Source organism: Taudactylus pleione, unplaced genomic scaffold, assembly GCF_031769625.1.
Source record: "Taudactylus pleione unplaced genomic scaffold, aTauple2 ptg000198l, whole genome shotgun sequence".
In the NCBI taxonomy this organism is placed as follows: domain Eukaryota; kingdom Metazoa; phylum Chordata; class Amphibia; order Anura; family Myobatrachidae; genus Taudactylus; species Taudactylus pleione.
Window position 1 is genome coordinate 13,773,152 of NW_028284600.1, and position 21,462 is coordinate 13,794,613.

The 21,462-nt window shown below is 47.5% G+C and overlaps 1 protein-coding gene across 2 annotated transcripts in view; it reads right to left on the reverse strand.

Annotated features, from left to right (window-relative positions):
• Positions 1-21,462, reverse strand: part of EXOC6 (exocyst complex component 6) — a 311,843-nt gene that overhangs the window by 74,108 nt on the left and 216,273 nt on the right. For both annotated transcript variants that reach the window (XM_088476992.1, XM_088476990.1), the window contains one exon: positions 4,761-4,902. In XM_088476992.1, coding sequence (XP_088333118.1) covers positions 4,761-4,902 — 142 coding nt within the window. The remainder of the gene's footprint in view (positions 1-4,760; positions 4,903-21,462) is intronic.

Consider the following 21,462-nt stretch of genomic DNA (forward strand, 5'->3'; position numbering starts at 1 on the left):
ATACCCTGGATACCCCATTGCTTGGCAGCTTAGTAAGTGGAGATGTTGAGTAGGACACCAATAAACTGAATGATGGGAATGTATGAAATCCGCTGGTCCCAAATTATGGGCATTAAAGATACAAAAATGAAGATATCCCAGATATTACCAGCTTTAAACCCAATACATACAATAGGAGCTAATGCCAAAATGTTATGCTCAGACATTAAATCAAGTAATAAAGAATAACTCACACCGACATATTATTTCCATAAAGTAAATGTTTCCAAGGTGTATTCACCAAATTACATGTTCCCCCGTATAGCCACGAACCTCTGCATTCAAGACACTTACCTTTATTTTCCTGTTACAGTCATGGAAACTCCTAGTTAAAAAAAAGTTGATATTGCAGGACTTATAGTAGAATAACTAGTTTAGCCCACCAAGCACATTTGCATCTGGTTGGGCAATATGCCATAGGTAGCACCTATCCTCGTGTATCAATGCCTATTTCCCTATAGAATGTAAGCTTGCAGCCAGGGCTCTCTTACCTCTCTGTCTATCTGTTATTACCCAGTCTTGTACTATTACCAATTGTTCCCAATTGTAAAGCTCAACAGAATATGTTGGCGCTATATAAGTAACTGATAAATAATAATAATAATATTCTCTACTACACAGATACGTAAGAGTAGATTTTGCCAGAAGCCAAATAACCTGCCATTATGTCTTCAGAATGTTGGAGGAAACTGGAGCACACAGTGAGAACATGCAAACTCCACACTGATAAGGCCGTGGTTGGAATCAAAACGATGACCTCAGCTGCGAGGTAGCAATGCCAACCACTGTGCCACCATTTTGTCCTAATGGAGAATGGATGGTAACATGGAAAAATAATATAATGGCAAACAAACGTAGACCAAACGTGTAATAAACGTACACTAATTTGGTATTCCTCTACAGTAAGGAAGTCTAAGAATAAATGTAGGGAAATGTTTATGGGGGAAGTAGATAGTTTGCCGATGGACACGATGCCGGCTGTTGACATCCCGGCGTCGGAATCCCGACCCGGGACTAAACATAGGCGTTTAAATCCTGACGCCAGTTTATATACCGAGGCCGGAATCCCGACAGCCGCCATCCCGAACGTAAGTATAGCTGGCATCTTAGGTATGAGCCACAAGGGGGGGAGGGTTAGGTCTAAGCACCACAGAGGGGGTTAGGGTTATGCTCGGGAGGGATGTTAGGGTTAGGCTACAGACACCACTGGGGGGGGGGGGGTTTAAGCACCAAGGAGGGAGGGTTAGGTTTAGGCACTAAAAGGGAGAGGGTTAGAGGCAGAAGGGGGGGGATAGTATACTTACGTATCCCGGTTTGGGATTCTACTGTCAGTATTTTGACAGCTGGCATCCCGACTGCCGGTATTTCATAACCAACCCAATTATGGGGTTGTTGCACAAACATACAGGTCAACATTAAGTTCAAATGCAAATGCTTCTTGGTAAGAATTCCAGGTGTAGTTCCCCGTTGCTTATTCAAGCATTCATGGCATGAGGAACATATATTATTCCAGTTTACGGACACTGATTTGGACACTCTTTCTATAAGACAGGTTTGGGATAAAAGAAGCATTGGCACAGTGGTGCAGTTATACTTAAATAGTTATGAAATCCTTTACTCAATTGAAGGAAGAATATAATATTCCGGCTACGAATTTCTACAAGTTTTTGTAACTCAGACATGCCCTGGATGCCCAATTTACGGATGATCCTCCTCTTACTGTGAATTCCCCAGTGAATTGAGTTTGGGTTGATTTTGGGCCCTATGAAATTATTGTAATTTGCTTACAGTTATATGATGTCATCTCACCATAGTGAAGCTTTGTTCAATCTGCATAGCGGTTGGGTATCTATGGTTGGTACCTTTAGTGATGAGGAGTGGGGAACAGCGCTGAAGCTTCTGTGTAAAGCTACTACGTCTACATGCTTCCAGCAGATACAGTTATTTGTTCTACACAGAACGTATCCAACCCCTGTGAGATTTGTACGTTTTGGAGACAGACAGTCAGATATCTGTCCCAAAGGTGGAAATTTCCAAGGTACATTATACAGCCCACCAAGAACATCTGCAATCGGGCTGGACCAAATTGCAATATATAGCACCTATCCTTGTGTATCAACGCCTATTTCCCTATAGATTGTAAGCTTGCGAGCAGGGCCCTCTTACCCTTATGTATGTCTTTTATGTATGTCTGTCTGTCTTTTACAACCCAGTATAATGTTAATGTTGATTCAAATAGTAAAGCGCAATGGAATTTGCTGCGCTATATAAGAAACTGTAAATAAACAAATAATAAATAATAATACATTCTGATATTTGTTATGGGAATGTTCTGTGATTCAGATTTTTTAAACTAAGTTAAAGTCTGCTCTGTCCCACTGGTATTCCCATTACAGTACTTACACTGAGGTTTTGTACCCTAGGTTCTAGAGAGGATGATGAGCTGGACCGCTATAGCACTTAATTTGTCTTGTGATGTAGTGGTGGGATGATACAATAGGCTTTAGCCTATCACTGGGGCTCTGATACCAGACTTCCTTTCGCCGAGGGTCCTAAAACCCCTTGTCATCTTCCATCGCTGGTGCAGTGGACACATGTAAAAAATGACTACCATTCCATTGGTGGGATATATTTCCTGCCAATCTAATAGCAGTTGGTGAAGAGGAACACCAATCACGTGGGGAAATTTGTATTACTTTGGCTACACACTAGACTGTTTTTGTTTTTTTGTGGCCAATTATGCAGCCACTGAAGGGATATTTTTTTTAATCGGAAAGCAGAAAGGCAAAAACTAGTAAATACAAACCTATGTATCCATCACAGAGCAACACATAACTGGCTCGATCATGGTTGGCTCCCAATGGGCCAGATTTTCAAGAGTGGGTTTCTTTAGTTAATACAACTGTGGGACATGAGCATTATCCTTGCTCGCAAGGCAGAGTCTAAATTTGATTGCATTTGGACAAGATGGATAGAGTTGAAATACGACCTTCGATATAATATATATTGTGAAATTAAATCTTGGTTTAGATTTGTTTTTGTGAAGGATTCACAGAGTGTGGAACTAGTTATTGTTTCTTGTCTCTATTTTACTTATTTTTTGTTATTATATGTTGTGATATTGTTATTTTATGCAATATTTCTCAACACTGTCTAATATGAAAGATAAATTAGATTCTGTTTTATTGTACTTATTACTTTTTGAAAAGGAAATTCATGTTGAGGTAACTATATTTAGCTGATGAAAAATCAGTGTTACTATGTCAAAATATATTGACCATCTGTGGTTGTATATTTTCTTATTATTTTTTATTGTATGAGTACTGTATTTTTCATTTGTATGTTTTCATTTTCATGTACTGTTGTATTATATACTTAAAAAGTGAAAAAAATAGTCAATAAAAATTACTTTATTAAAAAATATATATATAATTAAAGTAAAACGTCAAAACAAAAATTAACTTAATTTGTCTACATTACTGAGCATCAAACTATAAATAGAGCAGAGAACTATATATTCATGCAGCTAATTATTTTTGATTTATTATGTAGAAATTCGATTCTGACATTTGTTTTTTTGATGTATCCTTAATGGCAATTGTCTCTACCTTTGTGTAAGTAAGAGTAATCATTAGTAATGAAGCCAAGTCTGCCAACCGATACAAATCCCAAATAATTGTTGACTGTTCAGTAAATACCTCTTCCACCCACTCATAATGGCCTCTAACCCCAGTCACTGACCACTAGAGTCGCCAGCCTGTCTGGAAACATGTTTAATGAGGGCACAAAACGTGTCGATGTCATGAAGGGCTGATGACATTGCTGGGGAAACTCCTAATGCAGATAGGCTTATACTCCCCAAGCTGTGCCATATAGTACGTCTACATTTCTGAGGTGGCACTGTTAATTAGCGTGATGCCTGTACAAAACTGAACGCATACAAGCTGAAATTTAATGGCGCGTTGACATGAGCAAAGTTCCCCCGTAAAATACATGCACTGGCACAGTACGGCCCTAGACAGCTACTAATACTGTATACCCCATAGAGTGCATTTACTGGTGAGTGAACACATTTCAAAAGTCATATATTCATTGTGATTTCAAGTTGAATGGTAACGCTTGCCATGGGATCCAGGAAGTTTCCGCAGTTACTTTATATTATTGAAAAAGACTGGGGGTAATACAATTAGACCTGTTATGGTTACATGCTGCATCCAGTTCAGAAGTGACTAGTCTATAAACCACAGATAGGCATGTTCTGGCTTACATGCCCGATGAGCCGCTGAATGCTGTGCCAGCCCCTGCTATCTCTATATCTACTATTTTATCTTCTTCTTTAATGCTGGGGCTATTTACTGTAAATAGAAATACTACTTTCTAATGCAATATTGAAGTTTATTTAGGGTGTGGTATAAAATGTCCACATCAGAATGTCGACATGGACATTATGCCGACATGACATGTCAGCGTACACAATGTTGACATTACGGTTTTCTGCTGGGATAGCCCTAACCCTGTAATGTTGACATTGTGACGGTCGACTTTTGTAATGTTGACATAATGATCATGTCGGCATTATAAGCTCGCGACGACATTCCGATTGCCGACTTTCAGACCATGTTGAATTTCTTATGTCGACATTCTGACTACATCCCTTTATATACTATGCATATTTCTGTTACAGAAAGTGTCTGGTTAAATAAAGTAAGCGCGGAACTCACCTTCACACTGGATGACATCAAGGTTGAATTGCTGGATGGCGCCCATGCTAATCTGTTTCAGCTCACTGTCCAGCAGCATTTGTGTTAGCGATGTGGAGAGATGCTTGCAGGCTGACATACAAGCAGTTTGTGCAACTTTTCCCTTAACAGAAAGACAAAATGGTAAATTAGTTTACGAACAGAGAACAATAAAAATGATGTAAGTTCACAATAGTTACTTTGCACACAGACATCAAAACAAAGAGCAGCCCATAATTGGGAATCAAAACTGAAATACTAAGAGCCAAAGGAGTGGGTCACACTTCTTCTGATGCCCATTGATAGGTTAATCAGACTTCATATTACTTCCTTATCAGTGGTCTACAACATCCCTGCCTGCATGCAACACTGGTATGAATGCAGCCTTACAGAAGGTATTCGGACTAGCCATTATAAGCAACACCAGTAGCAGTCAAAAGCCAGAGAGCACGGAACCCCAAGACCTCCCATTATTTTAATTAATAAGCTCACGAGGTGACGCTTAAATCTGTTATCTTGTTTATAAATAACGCACCATTTGTCGATTCACAAGGTCCACGTCTCTAAAGGTAGGTACACGACGGAAGATGAGTTGGACGATCCAGCTGACGGCAGATGCGACGGACATATCGTGTGGTTTGTACAATGCACGACTTGGTGAAAGACTGCATGATCTGTAGTTCCCCAATCGTATCCACATGCACGTCATCACCAGTCGCATCTTTGAATTGAGCTGCATGTAGGGCCGACCTGAAGATGCGACGGACGACAGCGTGGGTGAGCGCATAGTCCGTACACACTTGACTATTTGAACGATTTGACGTTCCAATCCGTTGAAATTGGGCAAATCATTAAAAAAATCGTCTAATGTGTACCCAGCATAAAAGAGTCACAAGCTTTTCTGCATGTTCCTCCATTCATCGGATTAAAACAGGCAGAAGCGTTTTTGATGCCCTTCCCGCTATACTCCCTAGTAAATGTGAATTGTATTTGCACTAAGGGGGAGGAGTCAAAAATAACTGTGGCCGTTTCAATCAAGTGTTGATGAGTAATATAACTGAGGCACGAGATCACAAATAACCGTTTAATATTAATGGAACGATTTTTATCAATAGGAGTCAGAAAACTGAGTGAGAAAGGATAAATGTAAGGATATTCATAGAGAGCTTAACGGAGCACAACACTAATAAGTTAATATATAAATTACTTATATGTAGATTGGCAGAACACAGATCATTAATGTAATAAAATCTGGCATGTTCACAGAACGGTATCTCTTATAACTTCTCTCTGGATAGGCCTACCCTTCTCCCCCTAACCCTCCCTTGGTGGTACCTAAGCCTAACCTCCTTGGGGGGTGCCTAAATTTAACCCCCCCTTCCCGCACCCTAAACATAACCCTCCCCGGGGGTGCCTAACCCCCACATTCCCCTCACCCCCACCCTAGCCAAGCCCCCCCAAGGGGTTGTCTAACCCTAAATCCTCCCGGGGGTGCCTAAACCTAACACTCTCCCCACCCCCCAGCGGCTACTAGCTAACAATGGCTGGCTTCGGGAAGCAATTTGGCAAGATTCTTGCTTTGGGATCTAGACAGGAGTTTGCATTTCGACGCCTGTCTTTAGTCCCGATTCAGGATTTAGACGCCAGCATTTTGACAGATGGCTTCCCGGCCTGTTCACCTGACACACAAGCTACACTCTTAGACCTCCTCCTTGAGCTCTCTGTCCCCGCACTCCACTCCTCCGTTGTTATAGTTTCTTCTGATGACCTAGACCCATTACCTGCGCCCACAATAATAGGAACAGGTGTAAGTTTACGCTATTTCCATTGTATCAGTGGCTGTGTTGAGTTGTAGTGCCATTTGTTATATGCCTACTGCAGGGATTCCCAAACACAGTCCTCAAGGCACACGAACAGTCCAGATTTTAAGGATAGCCATATTTGAGCACGGGTGACTTAATTAGTACCTCAGTTATTTTGATTTAACCACCTATGCTCAAGCATGGATATCACTAAAACCAGGACTTTTAGTGTGCCTTGAGGTTGGGAATCACTGGGCTGCTGTATTGTACTGTACTGTCTTATTGTTTTGCCCTCTGTGCGGCACTGCAGACCATTTGTGGCGCCTATAATTAAGGTGTAATAATAATAATCAAGTAAGATGTGCAATACCTCAATACCTGCGGGTAGAGCCAGAAACAGTATGTATGGATTGGCAAAAGGAAATATTTTTTTATTAATACTTAAGAAAATGATGACTCCTGCAAGGTTGTTACTTGTGGTCCCATGCCTATTAGGGCAGGCATGACAATCCTTTTGATGCTACCAACTACTGTAGCATGGATTCTGACCAGTATCTCCATCACGAATGTTTGGTTTGGACTTCTCTCTATAAGACTGCTCACTAGGAGCTGGCAATTAAAGCCACTTGGTTCTTGCATAGCACAGTCAGTCCAGTGGTCAACTTCTTCAACAATGTTGGTATTTGGGCATTCCTTGATCATCATATCTATCTGATAAATCCCCAGGACAATTAGGTAAGCTCAACCACTTACTGCATAAACGTCACCTATCAAAACCCTGCTTTGTGGGAAGTCGAGTCCAGTTGCACCATCACAGAATCTATATTGACCCCAGTACTCCACAACGGTACCAATGGAAGAAGATTAGTATGTAAAAGTGAAGTACGCTGGACTAGGATGACAGAGGGTATGCAAGAGAACAAGTGAAACTTTCAATAATTAACAAACATACTATTTGCAATTACAGTCATTGGAATATGCAACAAGCCTAATATTTATATGGCTATCCCACCATTACACAAAGCAATCTGATTGAATCTGGTGTCTATTGGAAGACTTCAATTGTATCCTGATGACAATTTTTTCCTACCTACATGGTGGTTTTATTGGATAATTGTCATGACGAACCCTACATCACCAACCCCAACACAAAGAGAGGCAAGTTCCCCAACCGGGAAAAGACCCCAAATAACTGGACACCTTTGCAATCATCTTTATTATCAGAAAGGGAGTTGGAAGGATGAACATAAGGATATTCATAAGGAGCTTGACACGGTACAACACATATAAATCTTCATATAAATGGCTCTAAAACAATTAGTATAACAATAAATGACTATCAATTATTCTACGGAGATTGATATAACATTCATTTTGACAAAAAAAAGAAAAGATTTGTAACAATGTTTCCTGTACCAATAACAGCTCATGTCTTTCCCCCTGCAGTGCTAGGTGGTTGCTGTCTGTTCTGTTGCTAGTTGCTTTCTCTACTGTACTATGCCTAGTCTGTCACTTTGCTTGCTGCTGCTGCTGCTACTGTAATTCACTTACCCCTCCAGTACTTTAAATTTGTTCTTAAATCTCCTCTTCAGTCACTGATAATTCTACTACTATCAGTTTTTCTTCTCATTATCTTGCTTCAGTATCTCAATTTATTTTTTTTGCCTTCCTCCTCCTTGAGCTTTGTATACTAAATTTTCACATTCCCTTATCTCTCTCTCCTTTTGATTGGACGTTATGCTTCTAAATCTTACCTACTTGTCACCTCCACAGAGTAACTCTTCACAATTACCTCTATTTCACTCTGCCTCCCTCTTTATTTTTGTCTCTGTACCTCTTCTCTAGCGTATTGTTGTCTCTCTTATTCCTCTTCTTTTCTTTCTCTATTCTCCTCTCCCAAAGATTTAGTCTATTCTCCTCTTTCCTGTTTGATGCTTCACATTGCTATGCCTTCCCGAATACATCTATTTCTCTCTCTAATTTTCTTACGCCATTCCTTTTCATTGGTGGGTTGTGTAGGAGCAACGGAAGGCTCACTTCAGTTTAGTGGGGAGAGCCACTTCTAAAATGTGATGTATGTAGGAAGCCTATTCTTGCACCCTGTCAGTGGCTACCCGCTGGTTTCTCCTATAACTGTGTCTATTTTACACAGGCTCCCTCCTCTATTAAACCGCACCTGGTGCAGCAGCTTTCTTAAAGCAGCAATCCAACATAGATATTAGTTAGCAAGTTTGGTACTGTCACAATCTCAGGGAAAAGCAATGGATGGTTTCTGAACTTGGGACCTCATTCAAAGGCGCTCGCAAAAAGCGAGCGCTCGCTCTGAATCAGGGCGGACGCTTTTTTTTTTTTTTTAACGTGGCCTCTTGGCCGCTCGCTAAGCTGTGGTGACCACCCACAGCTTTTGTGAGTGGCCAGGTGATGGCCGCGATTATCGTGACCATCGGGCTTGCAACAAGACCCGTGTGGTAGGGTCTCGTCTGCCGCAAGCCCCAGTGAGCTTCCTGCTCAAATAGAGCAGGAAGCTCAGTACTGACATCACGGGTGATGTCAGTAGTGCCACCCACAAATGGCAGGCGTTCCTTCAAGAACGCCTCCGTTTGACCAGCCACCACCCCCCGCCTACAAAACGGGGCGAGCTGTCGATCAACATCGACACCTGTCCCGTTTGTAGCGAGCCCCAGAACTAGTGAATTTCTCACTCGCTACGGGGCTTCCGTGCGCAGTGCCCCACCATCGACCCGCTTGCGAGCGGGTCTGAATGAGGTCCTTGGTTTGGTGCTACCCAAATCAGAGTTGCGGAGTCCAACGTGCAGGTGGTCTACGACAGGTGCCCCCAAAAGGAGATTAAGGCTTTACTGTGAGCAGATGTACAGGTCGTGGTTCTTTGATTGGGTGCCTACTGTTACAGGCTGCAATCAGAAGCAATATGTGAGCATGACACTCTGGCACTGATCTAATTTCAGAGTTGGACTTATATAGGAGGTAGGGTTTGAATATGACGCCAAGTGCTGCGCCATTGGTCATATGACCACAGTCTCCAAATGCGGAAGTGAACTGCACACCCGCTCTTATGGAGAGAGTGGAGTTGCCGGTAGGTCAGCTGCAGGAAGCATGGACCGTCGGACCCAGTAAGCGAACTCAGGGTTATTTAACATTGTGTTCACTTTTCCAGGAGACATTGGCATTGAAGCCATATAACTCTGAGTTATAAACGTAAGAAACGTAGAGTTATATCCAAATAATAAGAAAAGAAACCCAAATAACTTGCAATTGGTTTCTGCTTCGTCCTAGCACATTATAACTTGATTTTTCAGTGAAAGCCAGTCACTCATGGACCTCCTCAGTAGTCAAGGAATAGCAGAGCAAAAGGGGAGGGTGTGGGGGGATGCTGAGAACGGCAGCTGTCCATTGTCAGATCGTTACATTATATATCTTGTAACTATGGTTGCCATGGTAATGTATACTCATTGTTCCAAACATTATATTACCTTTTGGATAATAGACATATGTGGTATGGTACTCTAGTCCATGTAACAGGAACCTTGGAGTGACACTACTGGTCACCTAGGCATTATCATCAGACTGATACCTGCCCTCCTGGAAATATTCCATGTACCCACTACAGCTCATTGGGGCTGGCAAGAGTCCTAGTTATGTGCTGCAATCGAACATTTTTTTTTTTTTAATAAGCTACTGAAAAAGTCCAAAAAGTTTTTTTTACTTTACAAGTCAAATTGTTAACACACTGTTATAGTCTAATCAGCAACATATCATGGGCCTGAGGTGGACGCAGACACGGCTGTGTATTTTGGTGGTCACACGTCTGCAATTTTATGCACATGCCACTACAAAGTCCTTGCATGGTGTTCATCCGTGCGTTTGATGTGCAAGGACTGAAACATCTATAGATACTGTAATCCGGCCTGGAGCCCCTTAGTGGTCGCACCATGGAAACGTGCACCATTCCTATGGCAGGTACAGATATTCCATCTGTGTATGGCCTCCAAAGTGAACGATTGAGCGGCTGTGTTTGCAAACACTACAGCGACACACACCTGTAATACTGTATAACACGCCCTGGACCATGGCCACACATCTGTATGGCCACCACCAGTCACCGCCCAGGAATTCCAAGCACTTGCCAAGACATCTCTGATAGCGTGCATCTCAATAGTAACCATGCCTTTGTGCATACACACTGTCACACGTGCGCTGTGGTACATCTTAGGAACTTTCGCGCATGCTGAATCAGGCCCTGGGATGCCTCATATAGTGTGTTACATTAAACATGAACAAATTACATGATACAGCATCTACCGGCTTTGAAGGTTTAGTTATTATAGGTACTGTAGAGAACTGTGCTCATCATCGGTGAGCACATGGGATGGAATAACGCATATCCAACATCTAATGGTTTGCTCAATATCCTCCCAATCCGGGCATATGCTGCACCCTGTTCTGTGCATGCCGAGTCCTCAGTGTACAACCAGGCCCCCATTTCCGCACCTTCTTCCCGGCATCAGCGGTTTTATCCGAGTAGTGTGACAAGCTACCACTTTATACACAATGGCACGGAGACGGTATGTAGTCATCATGTTGACATTTAGAATGTCGACATGGCATGTTAACACTTACCTAATGTCAACACTGCGAATGTCGACACGGACTTAATGATTTTATTTTGAATGCAGACAGCTAGAATGTCAACATATAATTTTAGGGTTAATGTTAGGTTTACATTGAAAACACATTGTCAATATTATGAAAAAGTGTCGACACTGTAAATGTCAACATGTTAAATGTCGACAAAGTATACCACACCCATTGAGACTGTGACGCGACAATGGGGGCCGGGTGTACACAAGAGTACTCAGCACACATTTAGCTCATAAAAGGAAAGTCCACAGAGAGGAATAGTACTGTCATAGCAATTAGACACGCTGGTGTAAGCCATTGGGCGTGCTAGCCTATTGGTATTATATGCACAGACAGACACATCAGCTGGAATATAATGGGCCTGATTCTGAGATGCATACAGACATGGGTTCAACCGCCTCTGTGACTTTATGCTAATTTCTCAACCGGTTCCTAGCCTACTGAGACACCCACTGTCAGCGGTGCTATTCCATTTCATTGCGTATTTCTAAGCACCATCGGTTGCAATATCAACCCTTACATCAGTCCTATGGCAGGTGCAATTTCTCCATCTGAACCTGGCGTCCTGTGTCGGTGCTGTCAGTGACAAACCCGCATCTGGTTAGACACCCCCCATGTTACCTCACAGGAACGCAGACAGAAATCCACAGCTCTTGCATCCCAAATCATTCTGCGTCTCTCGGCGGTAACCATTGAGGGGAATGCGCAGGGCGACTCAGACTGAAAACATTGGCCGCTCACGTCCAACATCAGGCTCAATATATGTCTCTGGGCTACCGCTCATAAGGCAATATCTATTGAGTCTGTATCCCTGCCCCTCACACAATAAGTGGCCTGTAATATAAACCAACTTCTGGAGGCCTCAGGATAGAGAACAGAGGCTGTAATAAACAGATAAAGATACATAATAGGGGAAATCATACAGTATGCTCTGATACTGACTTCTCTATGACTTAGACACATAGGGGCATATCCAATTAAGTGCAAGTTTACCAGAAATCTCGCATCTGCTGGGTTTTTTCAGCAGGTGCAAGATTTTTGGTGCACGTTTTTTTTTTGAGAGCCTTTAAAGCAGGTCTAATTTTCCTAAAATCCATATTTTAAGGAAAAATTGTCGCTACTTGCTATGGGACCTGTTGGACACCCCCTAATGACTAATTAAGCAATTGGACGTTTCCAATTAGCTTAATTAGTCCTTAATTACTCACCATCTGCAGCGCTGACCTCCTCTGCCGTCTCTTCTCCAGTGTCACAGACAGCTTCCATGGACAGAACACAGGACAGGTACTACTAATCCTGCATCCCACTACCCTAACCCTACATCTGCTCCCCACACACACACTGCCTACACTACACTACACTACCGCTGCTAACCCTGCACCTGCTCCCCACACACACTACACTACCCTGCACCCCACACACACACTGCCTACACTACACTACTGCTGCTAACCCTGCACCTGCTCCCCACACACACTACACTACCCTGCACCCCACACACACACTGCCTACACTACACTACTGTTGCTAATCCTGCACCTGCTCCCCACACACCCTACACTACCCTGAACCCCACACACACACTGCCTACACTACACTACCGCTGCTAACCCTGCACCTGCTCCCCACACACCCTACACTACCCTGCACCCCACACACACACTGCCTACACTACACTACCGCTGCTAACCCTGCACCTGCTCCCCACACACCCTACACTACCCTGCACCCCACACACACACTGCCTACATTACACTACTGCTGCTAACCCTGCACCTGCTCCCCACACACACACACTACACTACCCTGCACCCCACACACCCTACACTACCCTGCACCCCACACACACACTGCCTACACTACACTACCGCTGCTAACCCTGCACCTGCTCCCCACACACACACACTACACTACCCTGCACCCCACACACCCTACACTACCCTGCACCCCACACACACACTGCCTACACTACACTACCGCTGCTAACCCTGCACCTGCTCCCTTCACACCCTACACTACCCTGCACCCCACACACACTGCCTACACTACACTACCGCTGCTAACCCTGCACCTGCTCCCCACACACACACACTACACTACCCTGCACCCCACACACACACTGCCTACACTATACTACCGCTGCTAACCCTGCACCTGCTCCCTTCACACCCTACACTACCCTGCACCCCACACACACACTGCATACACTACACTACCGCTGCTAACCCTGCACCTGCTCCCCACACACACACACTACACTACCCTGCACCCCACACACACTACACTACCCTGCACCCCACACACACTGCCTACACTACACTACCGCTGCTAACCCTGCACCTGCTCCCTTCACACCCTACACTACCCTGCACCCCACACACACACTGCCTACACTATACTACCGCTGCTAACCCTGCACCTGCTCCCCACACACACACACTACACTACGCTGCACCCCACACACACTGCCTACACTATACTACCGCTGCTAACCATGCACCTGCTCCCCACACACACACACTACTCTACGCTGCACCCCACACACACTGCCTACACTATACTACCGCTGCTAACCCTGCATCTTCTCCCCACACACACACACTACACTACGCTGCACCCCACACACACACTGCCTACACTACACTACCGCTGCTAACCCTGCACCTGCTCCCTTCACACCCTACACTACCCTGCACCCCACACACACACTGCCTACACTACACTACCGCTGCTAACCCTGCACCTGCTCCCCACACACACACACTACACTACCGCTGCACCCCATACACACTACACTACCCTGCACCCCACACACACTGCCTACACTACACTACCGCTGCTAACCCTGCACCTGCTCCCTTCACACCCTACACTACCCTGCACCCCACACACACACTGCCTACACTATACTACCGCTGCTAACCCTGCACCTGCTCCCCACACACACACACTACACTACGCTGCACCCCACACACACTGCCTACACTATACTACCGCTGCTAACCATGCACCTGCTCCCCACACACACACACTACTCTACGCTGCACCCCACACACACTGCCTACACTATACTACCGCTGCTAACCCTGCATCTTCTCCCCACACACACACACTACACTACGCTGCACCCCACACACACTGCCTACACTATACTACCGCTGCTGACCCTGCACCTGCTCCCCACACACACACACTACACTACGCTGCACCCCACACACACTGCCTACACTACACTACCACTGCTAACCCTGCACCTGCTCCCTTCACACCCTACACTACCCTGCACCCCACACACACTGCCTACACTATACTACCGCTGCTAACCCTGCACCTGCTCCCCACACACACACACTACACTACGCTACACCCCACACACACTGCCTACACTACACTACACTACCACTGCTAACCCTGCACCTGCTCCCCACACACACTGCCTACACTATACTACTGCTGCTAACCCTGCACCTGCTCCCCACACACACACTACCCTGCACCCCACACAGAACACCTGCTCCCCGCACACACAACACTGCACCCCTCCCACGGGATTATGCCTTCAAAAAACCCCTACACTACACTACCGCTGCTAACCCTGCATCTTCTCCCCACACACACACACACACACACACTACACTACCCTGCACCCCACACACACTGCCTACACTATACTACCGCTGCTGACCCTGCACAATTTACCTGGGCCTGGGCTTCCAGAGGGGTCCGTGTCCAGCACCGCCCCCCCTCCCTCCTCACTATCTCCCAGCACACAGCGTGTGCTGAGATGCAGTGGGAGATTGCTATGGCTGCTGCTTAGCAGCCGCGAGCAATCTCCTATGCCTGAGGGGGGGAGCGATCACACTGATCGCGCCCCCCCTGGCTTTGCGCCGGGCTGAGGGGCTCGCAGCTCCTCCCTCCACGGCGCGAAGCGCCGCTGCACATGTATACTTTTTTAGACTTTTTTATTCCACCGGGCGTGGCCACGCCTCCGGCGATTAGGCCATGCCCCCTCTTTACCGGGGCCCGGCAAGGCTCTCAACGGCCCTGTGCACCCCACACACACACTGCCTACACTATACTACCGCTGCTAACCCTGCACCTGCTCCTCATACACACACTACACTACCCTGCACCCCACACACACTGCCTACACTATACTACCGCTGCTAACCCTGCACCTGCTCCTCATACACACACACTGCCTACACTATACTACCGCTGCTAACCCTGCACCTGCTCCTCATACACACACTACACTACCCTGCACCCCACACACACTGCCTACACTATACTACCGCTGCTAACCCTACACCTGCTCCTCATACACACACTACACTACCCTGCACCCCACACACACTGCCTACACTATACTACCGCTGCTGACCCTGCACCCGCTCCTCATACACACACTACCCTGCACCCCACACACACTGCCTACACTATACTACAGCTGCTGACCCTGCACCCGATCCTCATACACACACTACACTACCCTGCACCCCACACACACTACACTACCCTGCACCCCACACACACTGCCTACACTATACTACCGCTGCTGACCCTGCACCCGCTCCGCATACACACTACACTACCCTGCACCCCACACACACTGCCTACACTATACTACCACTGCTAACCCGGCACCCGCTCCTCATACACACACTACACTACACTACCCTGCACCCCACACACACTGCCAACACTATACTACCGCTGCTTACCCTGCACCCGCTCCTCATACACACACTACACTACCCTGCACCCCACACACACTGCCTACACTATACTACCGCTGCTAACCCTGCACCCGATCCTCATACACACACTACACTACCCTGCACCCCACACACACTACACTACCCTGTACCCCACACACACTGCCTACACTATACTACCGCTGCTGACCCTGCACCCGCTCCGCATACACACACTACACTACCCTGCACCCCACACACACTGCCTACACTATACTACCGCTGCTAAACCTGCACCCGCTCCTCATACACACACAACACTACCCTGCACCCCACACACACTGCCTACACTATACTACCGCTGCTAACCCTGCACCCGCTCCCCTAACACCCTACACTACCCTGCACCCCACACACACACTGCCTGCACTACACTACCGCTGCTAACCCTGCATCTTCTCCCCACACACACTACACTACCCTGCACCCCACACACATACTGCCTACACTATACTACCGCTGCTAACACTGCACCCGCTCCTCGCACACACTACACTACCCTGCATCCCACACACACACTGCCTACACTACCGCTGCTAACCCTGCACCTGCTCCCCTCACACCCTACACCCCACACACACTACACTACCCTGCACCCCACACACACTAACTACACTATACTACCAATGCTAACCATGCACCCGCTCCCCTCACACACTGCCTACACTACACTACCGCTGCTAACCCTGCACCTGCTCCTCGCAAACACTACACTACCGCTGCTTACCCTGCACCCGCTCCTCGCACACACTACACTACCCTGCACCCCACACACACACTGCCTACACTATACTACCGCTGCTGACCCTGCACCCGCTCCCCTAACACCCTACACTACCCTGCACCCCACACACACACTGCCTACACTACACTACCGCTGCTAACCCTGCATCTTCTCCCCACACACACTACACTACCCTGCACCCCACACACACACATACTGCCTACACTATACTACCGCTGCTAACCCTGCACCCGCTCCTCGCACACACTACACTACCCTGCATCCCACACACACACTGCCTACACTACCGCTGCTAACCCTGCACCAGCTCCCCTCACACCCTACACTACCCTGCACCCCACACACACTAACTACACTATACTACCAATGCTAACCATGCACCCGCTCCCCTCACACACTACACTAACCTGCACCCCACACACACTGCCTACACTACACTACCGCTGCTAACCCTGCACCCGCTCCTCGCAAACACTACACTACCGCTGCTTACCCTGCACCCGCTCCTCGCACACACTACACTACCCTGCACCCCACACACACACTGCCTACACTATACTACCGTTGCTGACCCTGCACCCGCTCCCCTAACACCCTACACTACCCTGCACCCCACACACACTAACTACACTATACTACCAATGCTAACCCTGCATCTTCTCCACACACACTACACTACCCTGCACCCCACACACACTGCCTACACTATACTACCGCTGCTAACCCTGCACCCGCTCCCCGCACACACTATACTACCCTGCACCTACTCCCCACACACACTGGGCCTGATTCAGACCCGCTCGCAAGCCGGTCGATGGTAGCCCAGCGCGCACGTGCCCCGTAGCGAGTGAGACCTTCACTCGCTCCGGAGCTCGCAGCAAAACGTTTTGTAGGCAGGTGGGGGGGGTGGCTGAACGGAGGCGTTCCCGAAGGAACGCCTGCCGTTTGTAGGTGTCCCTACTGACATCACTCGTGATGTCAGTAGTGGACTTCCGGTTCTATTAGACATGGAAGTCCACTTAGCATTGAGAGTGCTGAGACCCTACCTTAGGGTCTCCTCGCAATGCAAATGGTCTCAATGATCGCGACCATCTTCTGCCCGCTTGCACTAGCTGTGGGTGGGCACCCACAGCTTAGTGAGCGGACAGGGAAAAAAAAAAAAATACTACCCGCCCTGATTCAGAGCGTGCGCTCGCAAATAGCAAGCGCCTCTGAATCAGGCCCACTGGTCCACCACACATTACACTACCCTGCACCCTACACACACTGCCTACACTACACTACCGCTGCTAACCCTGCACCTGGTCCCCCACACACATTACACTACTCTGCACCGTACACACACTGCCTACACTACACTACCGCTGCTAACCCTGCACCCGCTCACACTACACTACCGCCGCTAACCCTGCACCACACACTACCCTGCACCTGCTCCCTACACACACTACTGCCGCTAACCCTGCACCACACACTACCCTGCACCTGCTCCCTACACACACTACCGGCGCTAACCCTGCACCACACACTACCCTGCACCTGCTCCCTACACACACTACCGCCGCTAACCCTGCACCACACACTACCCTGCACCTGCTCCCTACACACACTACCGCCGCTAACCCTGCACCACACACTACCCTGCACCCTACACACACTACCGCCGCTAACCCTGCACCACAAACAACCGCTGCTAACCCTGCACCACACACTACCCTGCACCTGCTCCCTACACACACTGCCTTCACTACACTACGGCTGCTAATCCTGCACCTGCTCCCCGCACACACACTACCCTGCACCCCACACAGAACACCTGCTCCCCGCACACACAACACTGCACCCCTCCCACGGGATTATGCCTTCAAAAAACCCCATGACCAATTTCTTTAAATTGAATACCGTGGGTATTGGGAGTGCGAATACTTGTGGTAATTTAAAATTGGTCGAGAGAGCCAGGTAATTTTTCGGGGGCAAAACCTTGCGGACAATTGGATATGCTCCTCATTAAGAGAAATATGGTTTTAGGGATATATGGCCTGATTCAGAGTTGTACTCTATGCCGATGTTTGCGCAGTTGAATGATAATCTGTAATCAGCGCATGCGTCTAAATCACATCGTGCCTGCGTCAGGGTACATTACCATGGTCGCTCGCAGTGTCTATTTGCCGTGTTATTGATAGCCAGGGAGCGTTTGTAGGAGGTAATAGTGAGTGTTGGCAAAGAACGCAGGCATGTCCCGGCCGTTACGGGGGCGTCACATCCTGTACACAAGAAATATGGCTCCGGGGTCTCAGTTCCCATGGCCATTCTGCGCGACCATAGGCTTAATCAGGACTGCGATAATCAAATGATCTGCAACCGATGTTGCGTCTTTGCACGCAGATGCTTGGATTTGCAAAACCGCCAGTGGGCAATAAAATACATCTCCCGGGGTCTGACCCATTTGCAAATTTTCGTACAGCAGCTGCATTTAGAGACGCAGCAGCAGCATTAGCATCCATCTTACTGCTTACTGCAGCAAAAGAAAATCTTCCAACACCGCAATATATCAAAAGTACTATCTGGCTGCGGTAAGTGTCTATGTGCGCATGCGTGACTCAGTGCTACTGTGTCACACACGTAACTGTACTGGGAGCCCGGAATTGGGCTTCAGTTAATATAAAAAATAGTGTCGAAAAATGATTTTAATATAATTAGCAAAGGAGGAAGAGCATTAGAATTCTTCTGATCACTTCTCGGGATGGCAATAGGGATAGTAGAACAGCCGGTGGTACATATATCACATCCAGGGGCGTAACTAGGTATTTGAAGGCCCCATAGAAAAATTTTGTAAGGGCCCCTATGTACAGTACCATCCAATGGTGAAAAATGTATATAACACATGTAACTTTGACAAGGAAGATGGGCCCCATAGCAGCTGCATGTTAGTAACGCCCATGATTGCATCTCCTTGTTAAATATGCACTAACTAGCCTCTCTGTCCATGGTTAAGCCATCACCACTGGTGGCTTTTTAAATATGGAGAAGTCATAGGATGGGTACACATGAGAACAATGCGTTTCCCAGCCAAAGGGGCAACCGACGGTTCGACATTGCGGTCGCCCCTACACAATGAACGATATAACACACAACTGCGCGATATATCGTTCAGTGGCCGCATCCAGAAGCATGGGGTTGTACACGATATCTTCTGATCTGCCGTTCAGCACAACAGATCAGATGTTGTATATTACCGGTAGGACAGCGCAACCCGGCGTACACACTGTGCGATCTGCCCGGTATGCTCTCTAATTTGCCTGGAAACGACATATGGTGCCGATATCGCTCTAGTGTGTACCCAGCCTTATATCCATGCAAAACAGCCATTTTTGTCAGATTTAGGCTCTCTTTCCATTGAAAGACCTTTAGTGTCGGCAGAGCATTATTACTGCTCAGGTGAACAGAAGACCACCATTTTCACAAGCGGCCTATTTTGATGAACACAGAGGTGTCAGCTACTTCAATCCAGGTCCATCCACAAAATGTATCTTAAGGGACAACACCATCTGGTTGTGTGACCAACCATATATTACAGTGCTTAGTTTTACGGTCATGGCTTCACAGTGCAGTTTCTTTACAAGATGGATACCAAACTGAGATCCACCTACTTCACAGAGCAGATACGAGACATATGCAGCCAGGGGCAAGGTGCAGTCTGCCCCCCAGGCTGGTACTTTTCTGCTATTGCGGAGCCGCTAGCACACCCAGCATCAGGGGACAATTGGGATGCCAGGCCGGTTCCTACTATGGCCGGCGTCTGCCCTCAGCTTAGCCACCCGCTGCCTCGATCGAGCTCAGCTCCGATCAGGCAGCTAATAGTACAACAGAAGTTTTATTAATGGTTAAAAAAAAAGGCAGATGGGAGAGCAGCAACAGCTAATCCCATAAGCCTTTGTGGAGCCTGTCAGGTGACTGACAGCTCCGCCTCCAGCCTGCAGCTCGGCCCCACTCTGTGCATGCAGCTTGTGACGACGGAGGCCGGCCACAGCACAGAGACCAACAGCGAGCAGGAAGAGAAGCAGTCGGTAAGTGTTGGCATCGGCGGCTGCAGTGCGGTGGGGTGGGAGTGTTGATGACATAGGGCTGGGGGGGGGGAGAATTGGGCTGATGACATAGGGGTTGAGTTTTGAGCTGACGATACAAGACTGGGGGAGGGACGTTGAGCTGACAACACAGGGCTGGGTTGACACGGGCTGGGAAATGATGCTGAGACACTCAAGGGCTGGGGAATGAGGCTGAGCGACACACACTGGGGCTTGCGGAATGGGGCCAAGAGATACACACTGGGGCTGGCGGAATGGGGCCAAGAGATACACACTGAGGCTGGGGGAATGGGACTGAGAGACACTGGGGCTTGGGGAATGGGACTGAGAGACACACTGAGGCTGGGGGAATGGGACTGAGACACTCTGAGGCTGGGGGACTGGGACAGAGACACACTGGGCTGAGGGTAAGGGGACTGAAAGACACACTGAGGCTGGGGGAATGAGGCTGAGATACACACTGGATCTGGCGGAATGGGGCCTAGAGATACACACTGGGGCTGGGGGAATGGGACTGAGAGAATGGGGCTGGATTAATGGGACTGAGAGACACTGGGGCTGGGGAAATGGGACTGCGAGACACACTGAAGCTGGGGGAATGGGACTGAGAAACACACTGAGGCTGGGGGAATGGAA